This window comes from Rhamphochromis sp. 'chilingali' (assembly GCF_963969265.1).
Source record: "Rhamphochromis sp. 'chilingali' genome assembly, chromosome: 20".
NCBI lineage: Eukaryota > Metazoa > Chordata > Actinopteri > Cichliformes > Cichlidae > Rhamphochromis > Rhamphochromis sp. 'chilingali'.
In genome coordinates, this window is record NC_137947.1 from 19,579,738 (window position 1) to 19,602,480 (window position 22,743).

General features: G+C 38.7%; 3 protein-coding genes across 5 annotated transcripts; 2 read left to right on the forward strand and 1 right to left on the reverse strand.

The window, feature by feature from the left end:
* On the forward strand, positions 1-6,227 carry LOC308388337 (alpha-2A adrenergic receptor-like). Of its 3 annotated transcripts, none has more exons than XM_080868977.1 (2): positions 1-1,173; positions 1,366-6,227. In XM_080868977.1, the coding sequence occupies exons 1-2, from the start codon at positions 1,084-1,086 to the stop codon at positions 2,278-2,280; spliced, it is 1,005 nt and encodes a 334-aa protein (XP_080725103.1). In that variant the 5' UTR covers positions 1-1,083; the 3' UTR covers positions 2,281-6,227. The 3 variants fall into 3 exon arrangements, with proteins under 3 accessions (XP_080725103.1, XP_080725101.1, XP_080725102.1); XM_080868975.1 differs by having other exon boundaries at positions 1-739; positions 1,008-6,227; XM_080868976.1 differs by having other exon boundaries at positions 2-739; positions 1,107-6,227.
* Positions 6,228-9,963: 3,736 nt separating this feature from the next.
* Positions 9,964-13,577, forward strand: bnip3 (BCL2 interacting protein 3). Its single transcript, XM_080868978.1, has 6 exons — positions 9,964-10,149; positions 10,551-10,722; positions 10,859-10,919; positions 11,188-11,294; positions 11,488-11,637; positions 13,062-13,577. Exons 1-6 carry the CDS (start codon positions 10,107-10,109, stop codon positions 13,096-13,098), a joined length of 570 nt encoding a protein of 189 aa, XP_080725104.1. The 5' UTR covers positions 9,964-10,106; the 3' UTR covers positions 13,099-13,577.
* Positions 13,340-19,795, reverse strand: LOC308388336 (serine/threonine-protein phosphatase 2A 55 kDa regulatory subunit B delta isoform). The gene is made up of 10 exons (XM_080868974.1): positions 19,621-19,795; positions 19,349-19,423; positions 18,744-18,841; positions 17,059-17,224; positions 16,862-16,974; positions 16,597-16,774; positions 16,312-16,476; positions 15,893-16,062; positions 15,472-15,563; positions 13,340-15,313 (listed from the first exon to the last, which is right to left on the reverse strand). The coding sequence occupies exons 1-10, from the start codon at positions 19,625-19,627 to the stop codon at positions 15,034-15,036; spliced, it is 1,344 nt and encodes a 447-aa protein (XP_080725100.1). The 5' UTR covers positions 19,628-19,795; the 3' UTR covers positions 13,340-15,033.
* Between the last annotated feature and the right edge of the window lie 2,948 nt (positions 19,796-22,743).

Genomic DNA, 22,743 nt, shown 5'->3' on the forward strand with positions numbered 1-22,743 from the left:
AATCCAATCTAATGCCATGAATTACCTTGGGTTTGTGTGCACTTTTGTTTTCGAAAAACATAGCGAACTAAAAGTGAAACAAGTAATGCAGCTTGGTGAGCATGCTTGTGACTTAGTAAAGTAGTGCATACAGGTAGTGGGTAAAACCTGAACATAATCATCACATCAGTGTATCCTACCTGGTACACATAGGTTTAATAATTTATTAGACTGGGCTTGAAAATGTAGTGCTATTAGAAGAAAGTTACAAAAGGTTAAGCATTTAAGCTTTTTTCCTCAGCTCATTCACTCTGATTTTGATATCTTGTCATTATATATTTGAAAAAGAAAAAAAAAGATTCTATAAGCAGCTTTAATCGTCTCTAACAATCCAGATATTTTTCCTTTAAAACATTTCACCATCTGTTCATGGAACAGAAATGAAAAACCCAGTGTGTACTTTTAATCCATTCTAATTTAATTTAATAGACTACATATATTGTTTCTATAAATCAACAATATTATTATTGTCACGATCAGCCAGTGGTTTCATGGTCTTAGAACAACCCCCAATCTCTTGTTAAATGTCCAGTGTGAGATGAGCCCCGCCCATTCCAGCATCACAGATCCCCAGCGTCAGATAAGCCTATATAAAAGATGAGCTCCTCTTCAGCAGCACTAGACGAAAAGATCTGCCTGCAATATAAGTCTGTTTTACAAAACCTTCCAGGGGATTTAGCAGAAGCTTTTATTCTTGAAGGTTAGTGGATAAAGATTTTTTTTTAGTACTCTTAAAACTATCTTATGTGAAAAACAGGGAATAAATAGGTTCCCTTTATTTCTTTTACTGCTTGTTTGTCTTTTTAGTTTATATTTTAAAAAAAACCCAATTCTTGCTTTTTTTTGGTCTCTATTTTTTAATTGACAAAGAGAAAAGAAGAATAGATATCTTTGAAGGAAACTCTTCCAGTGAACAAAATGAAAAGCCTCAACTCTGTGCCGTGTTCTTGAATGGATGCAATTAATAGACTGCTGGAGCACAGCTTCCAAGCCTCCTGACAGAGCCCCGTTCAGACCATACCATCGACACCACAGCTCACTCTGATGGGTTGTTTTATCTTCAACAGTGGAAATGTGACTTTGCCTGGGAGGAACCCTTATACTGTGCAGACCTCTGTGCCTCTAACAATCCTGGTGGGTATCCTTATCCTGCTAACACTGTTTGGTAATGTCATGGTAGTAATTGCTGTGATGACAAGCCGTGTCCTGAGAGCACCTCAGAACTTATTTTTAGTCTCTCTAGCATGTGCAGACATCCTGGTTGCCACTTTAGTGATGCCATTCTCTTTAGCGAATGAACTAATGGGTTATTGGTTCTTTGGGAAGGTATGGTGTGGAATCTACCTGGCTTTGGATGTTCTTTTCTGCACATCATCCATTGTTCATCTGTGTGCAATAAGCCTGGACAGATACTGGTCTGTCACACAAGCCATTGAGTATAACCTGAGAAGGACACCACTCAGGATTAAAGGCAAAGTCTGCTTAGTTTGGATACTGGCAGCTCTCATTTCATTTCCTCCGCTTATCACAGCGAAAAAGGACAAAACAGACAGTCTTGAATGTGACATTAATGGTGAGAAATGGTACATCATATTCTCCAGTTGTGCCTCCTTCTTTGTACCCTGTGTCATTATGATTACGGTGTATGTTAGAATCTACCAGATTGCCAAGAAAAGAACAAGAGCCCCACCTGGAGAAAGGCAAAGACACAATGGGAACTCAGAAGACCCAAAGTTCGGTTTGGACACGCTGGAGAGAAAAGACAGAGAACAGAGGGAGGTGAGAGGAGAAGACGGTAAAGAGGCTAATGAGCTTGATGTGGAGGAAGAACCCTCCTCTTCCGATGGGAATGAAACAATCCTATGTTCACTTACAAAGAAGAAGGCTATGAAAACAGCAAAAGTGACTCAGGTGAATCCCGGAGAAAGCACTTCAAAACCACAGCCGGAGTCCCGCGAGAGAGGGAGAAGGTGGAAAGGAAGGCAGTACAGAGAGAGGCGCTTTACATTTGTTCTGGCTGTAGTCATGGGAGTGTTTGTTCTCTGCTGGTTCCCCTTTTTTTTCACGTACACGCTCACCGCTGTGTGTGACAAGTGCTGTGTGCCAGAGACCCTGTTCAAAATGTTCTTCTGGTTAGGTTACTGCAATAGCTCACTAAACCCCGTCATATACACTGTATTCAATAATGACTTCAGGAAATCTTTTAAAAAGATCCTTTGTAAAAGGGACAGAAGAGTGTAATAAATACTTTTATGCATTCATTTCGAACACTAAAGGGCGTTTGGTCATACATTTATCTGTAATTGTAACCTTTGAAAATATTAGACAATATTGAATATTTGAAAAAGAAAAGGGCATTTTTTCTGTTATATATTAATGTTTTATTGATACTAAGTGTTAGTTTTTGCGATATTAAATCATACTTAAATCCATGATGTGCATTTGCTACACAGCTCGTATTATATTTGGACAACCTGTGAGTTAAAGCTTTGATATTGTGAAGTTGTATCAATGTTGATGATGCACATTTTCTACGTGTGTATGCTGGTATACAGTATTTAAACTGATATCCTGTGTTTGTTTTTAGCTTCAAAGTTAATAGCTTGTAGAAGACAGCAGAAGCATATTGCAACAGAGTCTGCTCAACATATGCAAAATTGTCCATGTTGGTAATACAAAGGCAGACATTTGGCTTAGACGTTACCACAATAAACATGCCACGGCTTCATCAACGTGACTGTTCATGGAGTAGCTGAAGAAAATGATTACTAGTGAAAATTATACATTACTGTAAATCCACAAGAATGTCAAAGGAGTCTAAATAAGCATATAAGTATTATGTTTGAACCTTAGTGATGCGCTCACAGCAGGCTGAAGGAATGCCACATCGATGCACATAAGCTTCTCTGTCTATGCCAATTGAATTAAAAACATAAACACATTTAAGAAATGTAGATAACTGTAAATGCTACAATATTGCCAATAAAAAAATGCATACTTTGTATAGTGCAATCAATAGCAGGAAGTCATAATAACAAGTTGCACCCAAAGGACGCTATCCCCACAGCACCAACTATTCTCAAACAACAAATGCATGAACAAGACAATTATATGAAGAGAAAATGATGCCTTGGAGGTACGGGTGGCAAAACAATATCTAATTCAGTTCATTGTGAATTATAGTCCTTCATATCAGGATATCATTAAATCCTTCCCCTGAGTCAAACAGAAGTCATGGAGCAATAGAAATATGATTGGCTCCTGCAAACACTGTGAAGTTAATATCCACACATGCTTATCAGTGCGTTGTTATCCTACTTGGTGTGCTATCACCATTCATTGTCTTGTCGCTATTTAACCACACTTTTCAGAACAGTAAAACCTTTATTTATAGTTCTAATTCCAAGCCACTATCAGCCTGTGAACCTGACATAAAGTAAATAAGCCATCCATAATTGTTTTAACTTAGCAAACATTTCCACCCCCAGCCACCTCTCATACAACAGAGTGATTCCCATGGCTTGTTCTTTGGGACTCTGGTGTTTTGAGATTCCTGTGGTACACATGTGTGGGTTCAGCCATGTCTCAGAGTCTTAAAATACAGCATCCATTAGGAATGGCAAACTATCGACCTGACTGTCGAATGTTCCCACGAACAATTTGTCAAAAGGAATAAAATAAAAATACACTGTAATGGAAGCTTTGTGGTAATGAGGGTTTATTCGATATAAATCATAATTTCTAAAGGGTCTGCTATAACAGCCCTAATAAGAATAGATTATCTTTTGAAACATTTTGACAGGTATCTGCTTGTATTAGTAATACAAATAAACATAAAAAACTATTTAGTACTATAAAGTATTCAAAACAAATATTTCTACTGCTGCACATCAGTATGGTTTGAACGATGAAACTGCAGTGATTGCCGTCTGAATTCATCCTTTAATTAAAATAACAATTCTCCTGGAGTCTGCTGCTATGCTTGAGCAGCAGGATGCATAAATTACATTTTTAACACACTCACCAAGCAACAGAGAAATTAAATGCCAAGAGGCCCATAACATTACTAGGCCAAAAGATTAATGCAAAAGTAGAAGTCGTGAAGTATAACAAGAGTTATATGTAAATCACAAAAATACAGACAAATGTTGACTGCGTCAAATATAGCTGGATGTTTTTTCAACGTGCTGTGGGACTGACGGTTGGTTAGATAAATAAGCACTTACATTAGCTAATCTCAGTGTATGCACACAGAAGACCACTTGCACGGTCTGCAGAGAGAATGATTTATTTCCCTCTCTACAGGCCACAGAGCACCGCGATTTATGCATCTGACATCCTTTATAAGCTGCTTCTGGCGAAAGTTCTTACAACTTTCACGCAGCTCTCTGCTCAGCTTCCATCATTTTATTCTAATTTCTCCCCACTTACAACTCAATAAGTGCTCTTTAAAGCTGCTGGCCATGTATCTCAAAGGGGTCTAACTTAGAGACAATTAAAGAGCACTGAGAAAAGTGTGCATCTTGGATAAACAAGGACTGCCAAGGCAGGATTGCACAGAGTCAGAGAAACATCAAGGTCACACTAACAAGTTTAAATCATAGCTGGTGATGAATAGAGTGTTTTTAATTGAATGTTGGGTCATTCATTATGGTTTGAGCACAATGCATCATGCACACTGGGGCATATAATACTTCCTCCCCCCTGAATTGATAAGGATGCAAGACAATCAAATTAGATTCTCTGGGATGTAAGCAGCAGGAGCCTCCTGTTTAATTTGCCTCATGATCTCACTGTGCTCACATTGCATCCAAAATAAATATTTCAGTCCCTAGTTTTCTGAATGTGTTTAATATTTTTAAGCATAATATTTCTAGCTGTCTAATTATGCAGAAGATGGCTGCATTTTTCTTTGCGAGAAATTATAAAATGATAACCCAACATAGTAGGAGGAAAATCAAAAATATGGACGTTTCTGCAATAGCTTTGCAGCCCAGTGTTTTCTGTTTTCCAAGACTGGTGTAATTAGAGACTATTTTTGATCTCCAGAAGAAAACCCCAGGGAAAAGAGGACCTCAACGAGGAATAAAGACAGCCAAAGTGCATGGATAATGTGAAGTTGAATAAATATTTCAAATATGGCAACAAATCAAAGTTCATTCTTTAGGTCGGCCAGCACAGTCTTTACTAATTCATGCTTTACTTTAATCATATTTACCTCCTGTTTGTATTGAGCTGCAGCAGAAAATCCCTGCTTAATTATTCATCAAAACCATCAGCAAATTCAGTTAATGCGAGTTTATTTCACAGTACCTGATGGTTAGATTGTAGTTACACAAAAGATACCTTATGCAAGTGCTACTTGAATGAGAAATATGAAAGCAGTCCTGCTTTTAACATTTATCTATTCAATTCAATTCAGTTTTATTTATACTGCGCCAAAAAACAACAACAGTTATCTCAAGGTCATTTATATTTTACAACAACACAAATAAAACAGAGAAAACCCCAACAATCATGTGACCCCCTATGAGCAAATGATTTGGCGACAGTGGGAAGTGCTCTTTAACAGGACGAAACCTTCAATAGAACCAGGCTCAAGAAGTGGCCCCTATGTTAGCATTTATCTCTGCATAAATGCTAAAAGCAGAGTATAGGTGAACACTTACTGCCAACACAATATGATGAGTAGAACTGTAGTTATACAGCAGTTTGTAAATGAGTCACATTTTTTGGGTCAACTCTTTGTCTTTCTTGGATAATAAAGAGCAACTTATTTTATTTTATGAACAACATGTGCTTGAAAGTACACTCTGAAGGAACTCTTTGGGTATGAGTGCGTGTGTGTGAGAGAGGATAAGAAGGGCAAATTGATGGAAAAGGTGAAAGAGTGAGCTTTTTAGGTCCTATTATTCTGACAAATTTGTGACCTCATAAATGAGAAATAATTTAATAAAAGTCTGAGTCTGAAAACAAGTTTGATTCTTTTTGTCAAGTCAAGCTGCTCTGCCTGCTGGGAAAGTGCCATCACCGTCTGCAGCACACCTTCATTGATACCGAGTGTAGCTCTTGCAAATTTCCTACTCCGGACATCATAATTCTTCCTGAGGCATCTTGTCCTGTCTGTAGTATTGATTGTATTCAATCCTTGTCTTCCGCCAGCACCATCATATGCTCCCGGATGATGTCATCAAACACACCCACAAACATATAAGTGAACTATGCAAACACCAACTCCCGATCAAGCTTGCAATAATTTCTGTCCTCATCACTCAGACACCCAACAATTAATCTCTGAATATGCTTCCAGTTACCATACACCAATACACTGGCATAACAAGGTGGATAGATGTGTGGCTTTATAGGCAAAGTCTCAGTCTCTACCTCATCTCTTTTTAAAAGTCTCTAAGACGACGAAGCAAACTGGCCACTTTATTACTTACACCTTACCAGTACTTGACTGGAGCCCCTTTTTGCCTTAAATCATTGTGGCACAGATTCAGCAAGGTGTTGTAAAGATTCCTCAGAATATTTGAGTTAATTTTGAAATTAGAGCATTGGGCAGTTGCTACAAATTTGCTAACTGGACATCCATGCTACAAATTTCCCACATAATTTCCGCCACATCCTAAAGCCACTCTTTTGGAGATCTGGTGACAGTGGAGGCCATTTGAGCAGTGTAAACAAATTGTCATGTTCAGGAAACCAGTCTAAGATGATATGAGCATTGTGACATGATGCATTATCCTGTTGGAAGCAGTCATTAGAAAATGAATGCACTGTGGTCATAAAGTGATGGACATTGTCACAAACAATACGCAGATATTCTTTGGTGTCACTGACAAGGCATTTTCACTCAGAAAACTAAAGCTCACTGGGAATTTTCTCTTTCAGACAATTCTCTGTGACCCTTAGAGATGGTTGTGTTGGAAAATCCCAGGAGATCAACCTGTTTCTGAAACACTCAGCTCAGCCGTCTTGCAACTTTCTCTGTTCAGTGTCACTTATATCACCCTTCTTCCCCATCCTGATGCTTGGTTTAATTTTAAGAGTTGCTTGATTTGCTACCTAGATAAAGAGCCATTGAGCGGGTGCACCTAATTGTTTAGTCTAAGTAAGTAATTTAGTGTAAATTACAGTATCTAATTGTGAAATAAAAACATGACAACATGCAGACAGAATGATGGCAATATCAGACAATAAAAATAATTGCCAAGGATCTCACGTAATATTTGAAGATTAGGTCCAAGTTAAATCCAGTTAAATATTAATGTCATTTACTAAAAATATTTTAAAGATAAAGCAAGAATAAAGCAAAATTTAATTCCAATTAGCTGAAATGTTTTTCCAGATGCTTTTTTCAAAATGTAACATTTATATGAAAAATAATGAATCTCTTCAACAGGATGTTGGAGTGGTCCATGCCTCGTCCAGTTATGAAGAGCTGCTTTAATCTGTCTAAAAAGAACATCATTGCTTTACTTTGACTGCTGCATAACAACACATTTGTAGTAAGTTATTACCACTGCAGTAATTTGTTAATACCATGTGACGTGGAATCAAATGAGCTAGTCTACTGGTCCCAGAGTAACTCCTGAGGATATTGAGATGAGTTTCATTCTCATTTCTCAAGCTTGGAAAAATCTAGACTGTACACTAAATATCTCTTAGATTCCAGAAAAGGTAAGGCATTGTGTTGAAGTATGTTTGGGAATTTTTAATATATATATACAAAATAACAAACAAAAAACAGTTAGAGTGGTGTTAGACGCAGCTGAACTCTTATGCTAACTAAGTAGCTAGCTAAATGCTGTGCGTAATGTAGGTATTTGGCTACAGCCTAAGATTTATAATGGGATATTTGTAAGTGCAAATCTGATACGAATGGATAAAGAAAATTATAGTTTCAGTCTGTAAAAAGCATGCATGGCTAACTCAATGAAAAAGCTTGTCTGTTTTGTTGTTGTTTTTTTTCAATTAAAGGATAACATAATATGCTATCTATATTAGATGCAATAGTTTTATTAATGTTTATAAATGTTTGCAATGCAAAGTATTGATTACAGAAAACTGTTTGGATAGTTTACATGGCAAAATTAGAAAAAAATGAACACACATTTATTTATTTATTTATTTATTTATATGAAGTACAGTGTCTCACATTTTCAGGTCTCTTTAGTCTCTGAAAACGTTGCTTTGGCTTGTACAGCCTTAGAGTCTAATACAGTGTCTGTGGCCTGCAGTGTTGATAGCTGCTCTCCTTGATGGCAACAGTGGATCTCACAGGTACGTCTACAATAAACAGTTGTGTAGAGACTGTCTATTGGCTTGCAACCTGAGTGGAACGATGTGTTCCCTGTTTTTGTGCCACCAGGTATTATTGTTCATGCACTAGTGATAGGTTTTCTTATACCACAATTTATTAATACATTTGCAGTCTAGTTAATGCAAACAGGAATTTGGCTTTCTTCTACCCGGAAAGCAGTCCGTCTGATAGAAATGGCAGATTATCTACACAGATTAGTGATAGGTTTCCAGATACAAATTTCTGGTTTAATCGAATACCCAAAATTGGGACTTCCTTCCTCGGCTCTTTTGTGAATATTCCTTATATCTGTCTGTACACATTAGCTGATAAATCCAATTTATGCACTTTAATTTGGAAATATGTTTGAACTGAGTTTGAGGTTTGAGATATTTTTCTGTACTTTTAGCTGACATCTACATCTAGTAGAGCTAAATGTTAAAAAGATAAAAGGTGGAACATCACGAGCACCACAAACTGAAGCACCACTCACTGCATGCTTTTGCAAACTTCATTTCTCATAAGATATCAACTGTTTGGTAACATTTTTTAACAAAGTATTTTATCCGTGTTTTAAAATGATGTGGTAAACTGTGTAAACCTTTGCCTGCGAGGAAGCAGTACACTACCCATAATAATAAGCCCCCACAGTAATGCAATTTAGGAAGAATAATGAGCCAAACTAATTTCCATGTCCACAAACATAATTGTATTTGCAAGTCCCAAATTTGAGATTACAGATTTGGACTAGCCGGTTGAAGAAATTGTGAACAATACAGTATAATATATGTCTAGCTGTTCCCAAACAGCATGTTGTTATTCAGTTCTTGGTTGAAAGAAAAACTGTACAAACGAGTAAGCATTAATTTAATTAGGTTGCTAGACTATGGAACTGACACATAGTCATGCAAGAGTAAAGATCATTGATTATGAGTTTTACACTATGAAGTTGTGTAACTTTCAAGTTAGAATCTGACAACCTCCTACGAGCAGGTTAGCGACAGTGGGAAGGAAAAACTCCCATTTGGCAGGAACCGGCTGAGGGAGGGGCAGTCATCTGCCACGAGCAGTAGAGGGTGAGGGAAGGGAGACAAAACAAAAGGCATCCTATAGAAGAAAGCCGTAGACTAATTATAAAATGCAGATTGGTGTAGAAACACCTTCTGCAAAGCATGTGACTTTTTGGTGACTTGTAATTTTCCCTTTTGAGTATGGCATTATACCAGATGACCTTCTTCTGACTATAATAAAAAAAGCCTTCACTTCATATACAAAGGGTAAAAGCCAGACTTTAGAAAAGTGCATATCCTGCAGAACAAGTCAAAATGTGGGACATTGTCTGAAGCTGTGGGAAGGGGGGGGGGGGATCTGGTCATCCTAGTTATGACTGCCCTCTGCAGACAGATGTGTATAACTGCTGCAGTGAAGGTTAAACCAAAAATGTGAGACACAGTCAGCTGACATAAGCACATTTTCTCTGTAGCGCTGCTTGCATAACATTTTCACAAATAACTCGGATACGTGTTTATCGTGGTGGGTCATAAATCGTGTCCTTGTATGCGGGCGTGAACGCGCATGAGCAACACGCAGGGAGAGCGTGGCGCGCGTGCTCTCCTTTCCAAGCCAATCACATTTTAGATAAACACAATGTTGCGTCATTGTTATTGTGGTAGTTGGAGCTCCAGCTGCTTGCAGGCATTTCGCCACCATTTCGCTGATATATAGGCCTTTAAATCTGCGGAGACTGCATTATACCGCTGCAATGTCACTACCGGTGGACGCTTCCTCTGACGAAAGTCTGCAAGGTGAAGTATTTACGTCAAATATATATTTGCCAGTGTTGTTGTTAGCGGTAGACGATAGTTAAACACCACGAGTAAATAACGTCACCTAGCCTGACCACGTGAAAAGCCAGTCGATAGGGGTGTTTGGCTAAATAGCGAGATTGAATCTCAACTCCACATTGATTTATATACCTATAAGACGTGTAGACACAGCTATACAGGGTAGGCCATGGTTCTAGTTAGTTATTAAGGCTAATCTACAGTGTTGCCACGATGAAAATGCCTTCAAGCTAAAAACAGTCCTCATTTGTTTATTGTTCCTCTATGCGCAGAGACTGCATTCCTATCCTAGCCGAGATTGGCCTGTGATGTAGTACTGGATAACCAGGATTCATGTTTAAAGACTTTGCATTTGATTTAAGGTTCCTGGGTTGAGCTGCATTTCAGTGGGAATGGCTCCCAAAGTGCCAGTCAACAAGGAAGCCAGGAGCAAATTCCCTCATCCAGCCTGGCAGCTGACATGGAGAAAATGTTGCTAGAAGCACAGCACGAATCAGGCAGGAGCAGCTCCAGAGGAAGCTCTCAGTGCAACAGGTTGGTGGGGGTGGGCAGAAGGGGGAAGAGCAGTTCATGTTTTTCCTCTGTTTGTTGAGTAATATGAAGAAGTCGTGAGCTGAGTTTCCCTTATGTGTTTTCTTCTCCTTCTCCTTCTTGTTCTTCTTCACAACAGCCCACGCAGAGCACAGACCCCGCTTCTTCTGTGGAAAGGCTCAGAGGGGAATAGCTCACAGGTACATTAAGCCTTTCTCACAGCAGAAATTTGGACATGTTATAGCAGGCAAGGGAAAGTATTCTTAATTATTAAGGTCGTTCCACTTGAAGAGGTCCTTACTTAACAGCTGAGTCGGGCTTTTCCTGCTTAGACAAGTTGAAAACAATCTGTTTTCTTTATATATAGTTTTATGTTTATGCATTATTCATAACCTTGTTAAAGCTAAATGTATTGTGACATAATTTTATTATTATTATTATTTTAAATTATTTTTTCCCCCCTTTTAGTCAGATGAAGATTTCCAAGAGAGAATACGGGAAGTTGAGAACCTGATGAAGAAAAATGCTGACTGGATCTGGGACTGGTCTAGCCGACCTGAGAACAGTCCACCAAAGTAAGTAGTCATTTCACAATTAGAGATAATCTTTTACCCCAACTATAATTATTACATGCCATGATTTGTAATTGTGATTCATAGAATTTGGAATGATGTCTGTGTGAGCAAAGGTGCTGGTGTGACATTAAACTGGCACTCACTTGATTTTAATGTATTCAGAACAATGAAAAATTAATGTGTCGCTCTGTAGGGAGTTCCTGCTGAAGCACCCTAAGCGCTCAACCTCTCTCAGCATCAGGAAAACCAGCGTCATGAAGAAGGGAGGCTTTCTCTCTTCTGACTTTCTGAAGCTTTTCCTTCCATCATTTATCATTTCCCACATACTCGCTGTTGGCTTAGGGTAAGCAGCATCATTTAATCTTTAACTCAGGCAGTATGCAAAAACTAAAAACACTGTACGGGAACCTCTTGAGTTGCTGCAGAAACTGTTGACCCACTAGACCTGATGTTTTCTATTTTCACATAAATACTGGGATGATTTTACATGCACTTAAAAATGGTATTTGTAAATTAAATAATGACCAATCAATAATCTCTTAACATTTGCAGGATTTGCAGGGTAGAAAAACGACAGTGTCCTCACAACAAAACACTGAAATATATGTAAAAATAAAACAAACATAATGATGTTTAGAACAATGCCTGACTGGATAAACAGCAGTCCTGTTCAGTGTCTGACATTTAATAGGTTTAGGTAAGATACTCCCTGAAGTATATCAACTTCAGAATGACAGAGAATATAATTGTCTTTATTTAGGAGCCTGTGGTTATTATTCTATAGAGCATTATTTCAACACATCTTATTTTGGACTTTTATATTTAAAAAACGACCACATAAACTCACTGGCCACCTCATTAGTTACACCTTAAACAAATTGGTGGAAATGTTCTTCAGAGATTTTGGTCCATATCAGTGATGCTTCGCTGGTATGAAGGGGCCCAAAGTGTGCCAAGAAAATATCCACCATGCCATCACACTGCCACCACCACCAGCCTGAAAACTACAGGGTGGATCTTTCATGTTGTTTATAGCAAATTCTGTTTTATAACAAATGTTTTTCCAATTTCATTTTAATGTCCAGTTTTGATGAGCAAATGCAAATTAGCTGGAGAGGCAGCGCTTCTGCATACCTTGCTTGTAATGAGTTGCTATTTGAGTTACTGTTGCCTCGCCATCAGCTTGAGGCAGTTTGGCCATACTCCTCTGGCATCAATAAGGCATATTCAACCAGAGAACTGCTGTTCAAGTTTCTCTTTTTCAGGCCGTTTTCTGTAAACCCTAGAGATGGCTGTGTTGGAAAATCCTACTTGATCAGCAGAATATGAAACATTTAGATCAGCCTATCTGGCACCAATAGCCATGCCACGTTCAAATTCCTTTGAGTCACCTTCTCCATTCTGTTGCTCGATTTGAAATTCAGCAGGTCATCTGGACCATGTCTGCATGCCTTAAGCTAATCTGATGAACTCAGACTGCAATTCTAAAGTAAAAAAATAAATAAATGTTTGGAAAGTTTGGCTATATTCTATTCAACACAGTGAAAATGGCTTGAAATTAAAAAACGCTGTGGATGAAAAATGGCTCCAGGTAGCCCAGAGGGTTAATGCTTTGAGTTGCTGCCATTGGCTGAAAAGTTGTACCTAATTTGGTGGTCATTGAGTTTGCCTTTTACCCGGTTAAAAAACTATTTCAGTAGATACATCTAGTTGTGTTTATGTTTTAAAGCAGCATCTTAATTTCTCCGTTTTCTTCTTTCCTGGTAGGATATATATTGGAAGGCGCCTAACACATCCTAAATAGGATCGTGGCGCTTGGCACTACCACATCAACGTCATGCAACCATCTTGGCATGAAAACGGGACCTTCTAATGATCAAAGGAAATATAGTAGCCATGTGACGTGGTCCTGTTGAATTCAGTGTTCCACATTTCCCACAGCAGTGTGGAGAGTTGAGGGATCAGTTATTGCTGTTTTTTGGGTGTAAAGCTCTGAACACAGCAGTGGCGTTTTCTTTTGATTGAACTCAAATCACTTTTTAAAAAAAATAAATAAATAAATAATGCAAGCAGTTTTTTAGAGGAGGCAGATGGCTCAAAGAAATTTAACTTGACTGTTTTATTTGTTTTGGGGAATCTTTAGATTAGTTGATGGCACTCGTTACTGATTGCTTAGTTGTGCAATGATAAATTGTGATTTTCAAAAAAGAACAAACAGCATAGAAATGGCACATGTTCATCATCAAAAAACATTAAAAGTGTGAAACGTATGCATGACCTTAACTGTGTTACAGTTGATTTAATTCACAATGATGCAGAGCAGGCGAACAGCAGATGAACACAATTAAAATTTTATTGAACTTTGGTCAAAATAATAAACAAGTGAATACATTGCCACCATGTTAGGAATCAATGGACAAAGACAATGCATTATGTGTTTGTTTTAATTCATCAGTATATTTTGTGTAGTCAACCTTCATTTCTGCGTTCACAACTACAGAGATAAGATCCACATTTGCAATATGCAGTTCAAATTTGGGTGACATCCCTAATAAATGAGTAAGGGCACATGTATGAGGCCTGTCTTAATGTCCTACTTATCTCATGATCCGGAGGCACTCTATCACAAACTGTATGGTGTGCAATTTCCTCCTCGGTGTTTTCATAGACAGCCACGTGTAGCAGCAGTATATGAGGACATAACTATAAAATAGGATTTACAAATAATGCACATGAGGTTTGTAAAACATTGGGGGACATAACTTGTAGCTGTCACTGATAGAAGTAGGTATTAAGGCTGCAGATTCCCTTTGTCCTGGACCCCATCTTGTGCAGTGTAGTTTCCAGCCTGCATCCTAAACATGAGCAAAAACTAGAACTTGAATCTCTTGACACAAACACGTTATAGGTTGTCTCCAACAGTGGTTCTCAAACTGGTAGCCCCGAATGGTATTTCCTTAACAAGGTTTTCTTGAGATCTGCTCAATAGACAGTGGTGTGACTGGAGATTTTTCCACCTCTCTACAACATAAAAACATGCAAAGCAATAAACATGTTTTAATACATACTTCTAAATTTAAAAACACGTCTGTAGATTTAGTTTCTTTTATTATGTGGATGACAAGGTGTACTTGAGTAGATACAGTCAGTGAAATTATGTCACCGTATTGACTGGGGTAAAATAAGAGAAGGGGGTGGGGTTTGGGGGGAGAAACATGTCCGCTTTTCCAAATTCATGGCCTTTTCCACCAGTTGTGTGGCCTGAATACATGACCAATGGGGGAATGTTACAGTTAGGCTTATTGGCCATTCATCCGTGCTTCAGAGGGCCCAAAAACTTTGAATTGATGATACAACCTTGACAAGACGTCATTTTTAAGTACTTCCAAGAGTTCTGTCGTTAAATTGTGAAATGAAGGCTTAAAATGTCAACACAAACACCAACGTTCAAGAGTTTGACCTCTAGGGAGTGCCGTTCTGTCAATTAGACCCGAACTGGGCTTTCTGGGTCAGGGGGGCATGTCGATTGCCCTGGTGCCAAAGGCAAAAACAACCTAAGCTCAGACTCAAAATAAAACAGGCCTATGGATCAACCTCCTGTGGCAAAAAAAGTAGACACGTGCTTTCAAATTCTTCACCAGGAGGACAACAAGGCTGTTTCTTCTTATACAGATAGACAAGTAGTAGGCTTAACTACACAGGTACGGTAAAAGCCCTATCCTCTGGAGCCCCAAATCTTCTAGTTGATTTTGTCCTGGAAAATGTACAAGTTGTTGGTGGCTGCCACAGCTATCACGTTATCTTTGGGGTGCCAGGCAGTGTGGAGGATCTTCTTGTTGAAGTCCAGGCTGTCCACGCTGATCTCGTCCTTCTTCCTCTTGCCACCGGTGGACACTTTACGTGGTTTAAGTGTGGCCCGTGGTTTGCTGCTCTCTCGGGATGCCTCCAGTGTGATGTCCCGCCGGGTGTTCCGGTCAAACATTCGAAAGAAGTTGTTGTAGGAGCCTGTCATGATGGCACTGCCGAAGAGAGTAAAAAAATTAACTCAATGTTTGAATTTGTTGCAGTAACACCAAAAGTTTGACCACCGATTGATATAACTTATAAGCCGGGAACAACATTTATAAAAACAGTAGTGAGTGAAATGCTTGTCCTTTGCAGCAGGAAGGATACATACCTGTCACTGCCATTCCAGCAGCACTCAAACTTGTCAAAGATGCAGTCGTTTTCATACAAAGAGCAAAGCTTACTGCGAAGATATTCATGGACCTGAAATGAAACAATGTAAAGGGAACTGTTCAAATCTTTATCTTACATAAAACATAGCCTTCTGCATATTTAATCCATGTTGCGAGGCTAACCGGTACCTATCAGCCTCCATTAGGAGTTTGCCTGTCATTTCTTGATAGACCATATCCCTATTTGGTTATTACTGACTTTAGGAAGTCTGAGTAAAATTCTGACGTATATCTGAAAAAGCACTATTTCAAGCCTTAATCAAAGTTGACTTTAAAAAAAAATAAAAACCAAGTCCCAGAAAAGATCACAAGTGTTAATGTGATTTAAAATTGAATCCCCAGAAAAGCATGTTTAAGCACCTGATACGTCTCCACTGGCCTGTTCTCCATGTTGAGGTCCCAAACTTTGACGGAGAGGTAGTCACGTGTCATCATATAGCGTCCGCTGTGACTGAACTTCACGTCTGAGATGGAGGAGATGATCTCAGAAAAAAAGGATCGGCTGCTGGGATCCTCTGGTTCCTCAAAGACTTAGAAAATAAAGGGAAAGGGCAAAGGGGGAAATCCTCAAATTCTTGTATAAATCTTATTAGCTCTTAATTGAATTACAGATCACGACAAAGAAATTAGATTAACAGGTAACAGATGCATCTTTGAAAAAACAAAAAAAACTAGACAAATTGTCAGACTAAGGTTAATTTCAGAAATCGCTGCACTTTCGAATTCTCTATTTTCCAGACAGACCGATGGCTTCACTACAATACGGTAGAAGTACTTACACTTTGAGTGCCTATCACAGAGCGCTGCCGCTCGCATGTCACACAGGCGGATGGTTCCTTTGCTACTGCTGTACACAAATACATTGCATTGATGTGGATGGCACTCAGCAGCTGTGATTACTTCTGTCAGTTCCTCCATGTTGGCGGGCTTGATGTCTACAATATCTGTTAGCACACTGTTAAGGAGCTAGCAGTCTTATATTTTACATTGATGCAATGCTATTAAAACTTTAAGACACATCTAAAAATCAGCTTTCTGATATATATATATAAAAAAAAGGATACTAAAACTTCTGTCTGTGATTTCCAAGTGCCATAGATTTATTCTTAGGTCATCTGCAGAGAGGTAAGTTTCATGATCACTATTTACAGAAATGGAATTAATGTGATAGGTGTGCGCATTTGCAAAGATCCTCCGTGGGCTTGCTTCTACCATGAGATCCATTGGCATCAGTACTGGTACCTGAAATGTACAACAATCAATTTTAGAAAAGTTATCACATAGAGTCATGCTCAGAATGAGGCAGGTCTGAGGGACGGCTAAACACACCCGTAAAGAGGTGATTCTAAAGGGGTCTCTGAGTCGTCCGTCTTCGTCTTTCAGATTGTAACCTTCTGCTCGTTTATCTCTTTCACTAATTTTCCACAATTTGATAGTTTTATCTGGGGGGAAAAAGGAAAGGCTTTAGGAGAGGGAACATAGCGCTTCATTATCAACAAATAAGAAAAACAGAAAAAAGCTCTTACCGTTTGTTGAAAGTAGAAAGTGAGCAGCATTTTGTTGTGGTAGCCATCTTATTTTATTAATTTTTTCCTCGATTTCTAAACTTTTCAAATAATCAAATTCTGGCTCGTGACTCTGAAAAGTGCTATAGACGTTGTACTCCCCACGCAGGTGTGGACGATTCTTAGACTGAGGGGGAAAAGGCAACAAAAACAACACTGTAATCATGGTATTGTTTCTGGCATTAAAAAAACCCCCAAAACAACAGCAAAAAACCAAAAACAAACAAGATTTCATCATTACCTGTTCATATTTTTGCATAAATATGTAAAAGAAAGCTCATTACAGAAAATAGCACAATCAACAACAAGCAAAATAAATAAACAAAAAATACATTTTCGGCCACTCAGTTATTTACAAGTGGGTAACTCCTTATATTTGATTCTGCATAGTAGACATTAGTTGGTCTTCCTGAGACAACCCCAAAAACCCATAGACCAAGTACATGTATAAACTACTACACTGTGGAGCCACATGTAGATTTTTCACAACAGTTCCATTATGGAGTACTGATGTAAAACACTATGATCATGGCATTGTGCTTTTTGAAATGCCCTAAACAATGTTTAATAGCACATTTTCATTGTAACTTTACCATATTTTCCATAAATGTACACTCATCCCCCCTCCGATGCTGACGGTGGATCAAGGAGACCAGCGCTTATGCTGCAGGCCTGGATGTACTGTCTACATTGGCTGTCTCTCACCCTTTACCCACCCCTGTTGCTTGTCATGTGTTTCTTTGGTGTATTAAGAGTTTTTTCATGTGCTATGTGCAGAGGTGGTTTTTTTTCTGTTCTCAAACTGATCTCCCTGTTGGAGCTCAGTCTGGGGGGAGTTATTTTTTTCTCCTTATCTTTCCTCGTGTTGTGCATTTTCCATTGTTATACCTCTCTGGCCTATCTTCCCCATGTGATGTTTGTGTAATGTATGTATGGTCAGAAGGGTAAGACGGCGCTGGCAAAGGTCGGCAGCCTTAACCCAATTTCCTTCGGGGTCAACCTTCAGGATCAATAAAATCAATTCAATTTTATTGAATTGAATAAATATATGATTAAACTGAGAAAAACTAAGATAACACCTTCCCATGATAGTCTAGTACCTTAATATTTAACCTTAAAACCAAAATAAATATAATATCCAGTTTGAATACCACTCACACTTTGTTCCTAGCCAGTGTTTCTGCCAACTGTTTACTTCCTAAAATATGCATGCAGCCTTCAGTTCTTACATGTAGTTTTATTCCACATTACATTGTTCTGTGCTGTACGATGATGAATGCATCTTATGGTAAATGTGAGCATAACAAGACAAATTCATAGAAATTGTATTGTTGAAATGGATACAATAAACTTGGTCTTTTAGATGTAGTGTATCCCAGAGAGCTCATTCTGCTCATTTGGATGTTGCGTTTTCAGTGGGAGGCATTCATCCAAATGACTTCCTCAGTCTTAGCTGAGTGCAGGTTTCCCCAACCTTACAAACACTACATTTGCATGATGATCTAAACTGGTGCCACTGACTAACAATCCGCTGTAAGGTCAGTTTTATGATCATTAATATGCAAATACTGCTCAGAGAATATTTAATATCTATATACAACAACAGCTTCACTTCTGGAATGGTGTTACTGCTGTGTGATCCTTACCTCTTGTTCATGCTGAAATATCACTACTCTGCCTCCCTTGTCTCCAGTTGCCAGTAGCTCTCCAGAATAGTTGAACTCAACTGTTGAGATTATGTCAGCTGAAAAGACACAAATCGGTGTGAATCAGACCTCACAGCTCAGCTTCCGCACTGTAGTTGGGATGGCAGCTAGAATGCTACTGTGATGGGCTGCAGGCTAAGTCTGGTCCCACTGTTCTTATAGAAAATGTAAAATACCGATAACCACATAATATCACGTAGACCCATTAAGGTATGAATGAAAACAAGCATGATGTCACTCGACAATTTATGGACGCAGCACATTGACGTCACGGGCACGGTCGCTCCCCCTTTAATAGTTTAGCCACCAGCTAGCTCATAGCGAGCTAGCGACACACAGCAATCTACAAGGAAAGGGCGTTTGTGCAACTGATCCACAAACAGGTCTACACTAATCACGAGAGCAGTCTTGCAAAAAAGCACGCGCGTCCATCCGCCGTCAGCTCTCGTGCACCTCAAGTGAATCCCACAGAGAACCATCATCAGACCACCTAGCTAGCTGCCCACCACTGTAGCCTAGCCGCCGAGCTAACGTTAGCCACATACCTTCCGCAACATCTTCATCTATCGCTCCTTTTACTTGAGAGAAACACCACTGAAAATCATTTCCTCCTGCAACTCCTGCAAAAAGAAACCAGGGTTAGTGTGATTCCGGCTCGCCCTTCATCGGGCGGTAATAATGACCTGACAGTGACACAGTTTGACAACTAGCAACTTAGCTTGCCAGCGCTAACGCTGGTTAGCCAAGTTGCAGATTCAGGCCATCACACACACCAAGTGAGGTGGATCCTTTTCCCTTCCTTTAAAAAGTAGCTTACCCGCCATTGCTTCATTTAGCAGCTCTTGTTGTACACAGCTTCCAATGCCTTATCAACCAGTGCGGCGCGCTCGGGGAGATAGATAGCATCCACAATCAGTGTGAAGACTCGGGTCCAGATCTGTCAAGACCACGGAAATTATCCGTGATTTTTTTTCTTCCAAAATGGCGCACAGTACATGGAGAAATGACGTCATGCACACATGCCACATCCTGACTCCATCCATCCTCCTGAGCATCATATCAGTAAATGTGCATTTTCACTGGATTTTATATCCACCCAGCTTTGTTTCGATGAATTGCATGTTTTACATATATGGTTATTGAGGAGTTTAAATTCTATTTAGCTGCCCACTAATAAGCAGGACAAATACAATTTACACATCCCCGCCTGGTTATTTTCACTGTGACTGAAATAAACAGCTACACATGCAAAAACAACTAAGAAAATCTACATTTTTTTCAGGCATATATCCACAGAGCAAATATGTTTAATTAAAATGATTTGCATAGCAGCCCATGAATAAGAGTTAAACACATTTTGTTTGCATGTTAAACGTTTTTTGACATTTAAATTTTTTTTTTTTTCATATTTTACATGCAAAGTGTGATTTTGAGTAAAGCGTCACTTTGAATTATAGTGACAACATGTAGCGCCTCAGCCTGTATTGGATGGTCAATCGGTGACATCTAGCGGCAAAACTGAGAAAATTCAGTTTACTTCGCATCCACTATATAGTTTTCAGTCTTTATTTTAGTCTGTATCCTTTTCTATTGTTATATTTCTTCACGAAGATAAAGGTAAAAAGAGTCTGACAAGTCCAGTGAAAACAAATGCAAGCCAGTGTTATTAGAAAGAAGCCTGCCACTCAAAGAATCCAGAATTTAAATCTATGAGAGAATTTCACAACAATGTAAGTGAGCTTTTAAAATTAGTTTTATTGGCTAAAACTGGTAATTCTGCACATGCAATTTCAGTTTTCTATGACCAAACAAAGGTAACTTAGATAATGGTTCAAAGTATATTAGGTTAATTTGATATTATTTCAAATACTCAGTGTGATTTTTTCAAGCTACAAAATAATGTTTTAGGTATTTTACACAGAACCAACAAAAAAATATGCTGTGTATTTATTTTTTAAATAGATTGTCTGCAGTGTGATGTAGTGCATACAGAAAAAACTGCCGTAGATGATGTATTTTTTTTTAATTAAATACATATGGTGATATATATACACAGTTCAGTGGATAAATGCCAATAAGCAGATATGAAAAAGCATAGTCTAAAGCTTGTTTTTATTCAGCTATCATAGCGTGTGTTTTTGAAGCCAACTCATCACTTGCACTGACTTGAAGTTTGATTATATATATATATATGTATTTTCCCCATAGTTTATATTTGGTTTTTGCAGCTGCACATTGTCCAGGAGGTGGCAAGAGAATAAAAATGATGTACCCTCGAAGACCTGGGCCAAATCCCACCAAAACCTTCTCCCAAGCTACACATCGTCTCATCACTCACGCAGAGTCCCACGGGAAGAAGCAGAGCAGAGGCCTGGAGGTTAGGAAGACTCTCTCACTCCCTCACTCTCTTTCTCAGTACACCTATATATCTATATTTAACTATCTATACAGGTACAGACATATCTATATATTTGTCCGTAGAGATATTTATACAGATATAGCATAAAATTAAATGTTCTTATAAGGTGTTGGGTCAACACCTGCCACTTTGATCGATCTATCTATCTATCTATCTATCTATCTATCTATCTATCTATCTATCTATCTATCTATCTATCTATCTATCTATCTATCTATCTATCTATCTATCTATCTATCTATCTATCTATCTATCTATCTATCTATCTATCTATCTATCTATCTATCTATCTATCTACATGGACTGCATTGCACTTTTCTTGCTCACTCAGTTTAACATTATTCCACATATGAATACATAATGGGTGTAATTTATGCATTTTCTGAAAGTGCTGTCTGAAATGCAGTTGACTAATGTCAGTTTACCAGAGAAACTCTACAGCACCAGCTTGTGTATTGATCTCATTTGCAGTTAGTAGATGTGAGGGCATTTAGCTTTAAATTAACAAAAGATGGTCCACCAGTGTTTCATAAAACCATCATTATTTTAACAACCGCTTAAACCTTTTAAAACACCCTTGACTTCTACGTGTCGAGCCCTGTGCACCAAATGGGTTTGTTGTGTTTTGTACTTTGATTGCTTAAATGTTTGACTAAGTGGACCACTGTGTCAGTCATTACTTTGTGAATACAGTACAAACACATCATGATTTGAAAGCAGTAGGTGTGTGGGTGTAGACGCCACACTGATGTCCAAATCAGAATGAAAAATAGGGCTTTTAAAAAATTAAAGAAAATGCTGAATGGCGATTTTTCGTTAATTTAAAATGTCTCTTTATAACGTGTTATACATTGAATTAAACAAAACTGCTGTCCCGATAAGACTGCATTATTAAAAGCAAGCAGTTTCTGTTCACCATCATTGCGTGAACATGTAATGCCCGAATGCAGCCTAATTTATGATTTAATAAACTGTACAGCTTAATCGTTGCGTGCATTCGAAATGTTCACGTTTGTATGAGTCGAGCGTTGTGGCTGTGACTATGTGTGTGAGTGTGCTGCCGTGCCGTAGCTTCATCAGGTATAAGGAGAGGTGTTGACTTTATTCCGAGCCTCCAGTAACACCACTGACTCTGATAGTTCCCCATCCCTGTGGGAATTCATTATAAGACAGCTAGAGGCTGCTTGTGGATGGTTACTGTGCTGCCCGTATGTTAACTTGTCGCTATCGCGCAAGGCAAACATGTGGTGCAGCTGCTTTCTCTGGCTGTGGGCAACCTGGAGAGATTGATTGGTGAGCCTTCTGTTTTATCCAGGATCAGGGCCACATTCAGTAGACATGGTGCCTCCGGAGAAGCAGCCATTTTCCCCAGAAAATATGGCTCATTACCAGCACAGACAAAATGAAGGTATATTGACTTTTTAACATCTTACAACACACCTATTCCTGGCCCGTTTAACAAAAAGCGTTTGTTATCCTGGAAATCTTTACTTCATCTTATTCCCATGTTACTGAATACAA